The sequence below is a fragment of the Lutra lutra genome, chromosome 16 (assembly GCF_902655055.1).
Source record: "Lutra lutra chromosome 16, mLutLut1.2, whole genome shotgun sequence".
Lineage (NCBI taxonomy): Eukaryota > Metazoa > Chordata > Mammalia > Carnivora > Mustelidae > Lutra > Lutra lutra.
Window position 1 is genome coordinate 18,920,093 of NC_062293.1, and position 1,466 is coordinate 18,921,558.

The following is a 1,466-nucleotide window of genomic DNA, read 5'->3' on the forward strand; positions in this document are numbered from 1 at the left end:
ATGCCTGCTGCCCACCGCTGTCTCTCCCTGCTGCTCCTGTCTGCCTGTGCGGCTCTGCTGCTGCGGCCATGGCTTGGGGCCCGGGCAGCCCCGCTGGAGCCAGTGTACCCCGGGGACAATGCCACACCAGAGCAGATGGCCCAGTATGCAGCTGAGCTCCGCAGATACATCAACATGCTGACCAGGCCCAGGTGCGTGTGAGGGTGGGTGGGAGGGAGAGATCCCAGCCCCTGCGGCCGTGGGCCATGACCCCAGCCCCTTTCATGCTCCTGGGAAAGCAGAGCACTCTACTGACTAGTCCTGGAGCCCTGGGCCCTGGGGGAGAGACAGGGGGTGTGCAAGGGTGGGTATGAGGCAGGTGAGCTGGCATGTGGTCACAGAGCTTGCCCCAGCTGCCTCTTCCCTCCCAGGTATGGGAAAAGAGACAGAGAAGAAACACTGGACATTCTGGAGTGGGGCTCCCCCCATGCTGCTGGCCCCAGGTGGGTTTGCTTCCCTGCTCTGTGTGCCTAGATCCCTGGGGCTGAAATGGGTGTGTGGGGAGGGGAGAACAAGGTCCCCAGGGCTGGCCTGGGGTCTCCAGAGGGTGCGAGGACTGTCCCCTCTCGCTGCCATGTTCTGCTGTCTCCTCACAGGGACCTCAGCCCAATGGACTTGTGATGCCACCTCCTGCCTTCTTTGACTCCAAGAGCAATGCTGGCCCACCTTCCCCCTTGGCACCCTTGGCAATGGCCAAAGCTTGCTCCCTGCCCCCACATAGACTAAATAAAGCAAATCAAAGTCAGAGCTTTTCTGTGTGTCTCTGTGGACCCCTGGTGGGGGCAGGCGTGGGCCACATGCTCCGGAGAAATAGAGAGACGGGGGAGAGGGGGGAGGCACAGGAGGGAAAGGAGGGTACTGTCAGGGATCCAGAAGGGCTTCCGGGTATGTAGGGTCGGCAGGGCCATTCAGCTCAAGCTCTCGGGCTCCACAGAGGGGCAGGCCCAGAGGGAGGTAGGGGCTCCTCCACAGCCATTCAGCGGGTCAGTGAGATTTGACTCTTCCCATTTCAGCACTTCTAGATCTTTCTGATCAACAGCTTGACGACAGCCCTGCCCCAAAGGCATCCCCACCAATGCTTTCCTACACCTAGGCACCAGGCCAATTATGAACGTATACTGAAGTGTCCTTGGCATGGAGCCAGGGGCAAAGACGCAGGCTGGAGGAATGACTGGCGGCCTCAAGTCACCAGCTGCCTTCCTCCGGGCAGATGAGAGATGGCTCACTGCGCATGTTCAGTAGGACCACAGCTGTACGAGCCCGGGGCCCAGCAGAAGCATGGCCAGCACAGGGGGACTGTGACAGGGCGGGGCTTGGGGCTGGGGTCCTGTGCAGACTGTTGGGAAAAGGAGCCTACTGTGTGCCAGGAGCGGGCAACCCTCCCAACCACCCAGTGAGGGAGATACTGTGTTCTTCCATCTGCAGAG

The 1,466-nt window shown here is 61.0% G+C and overlaps 1 protein-coding gene across 1 annotated transcript; it reads left to right on the forward strand.

The window, feature by feature from the left end:
* Window positions 1–774, forward strand: PPY (pancreatic polypeptide). Its single transcript, XM_047709026.1, has 3 exons — window positions 1–191; window positions 411–482; window positions 636–774. The coding sequence occupies exons 1-3, from the start codon at window positions 1–3 to the stop codon at window positions 658–660; spliced, it is 288 nt and encodes a 95-aa protein (XP_047564982.1). The 3' UTR covers window positions 661–774.
* The last annotated feature ends 692 nt before the right edge of the window (window positions 775–1,466 follow it).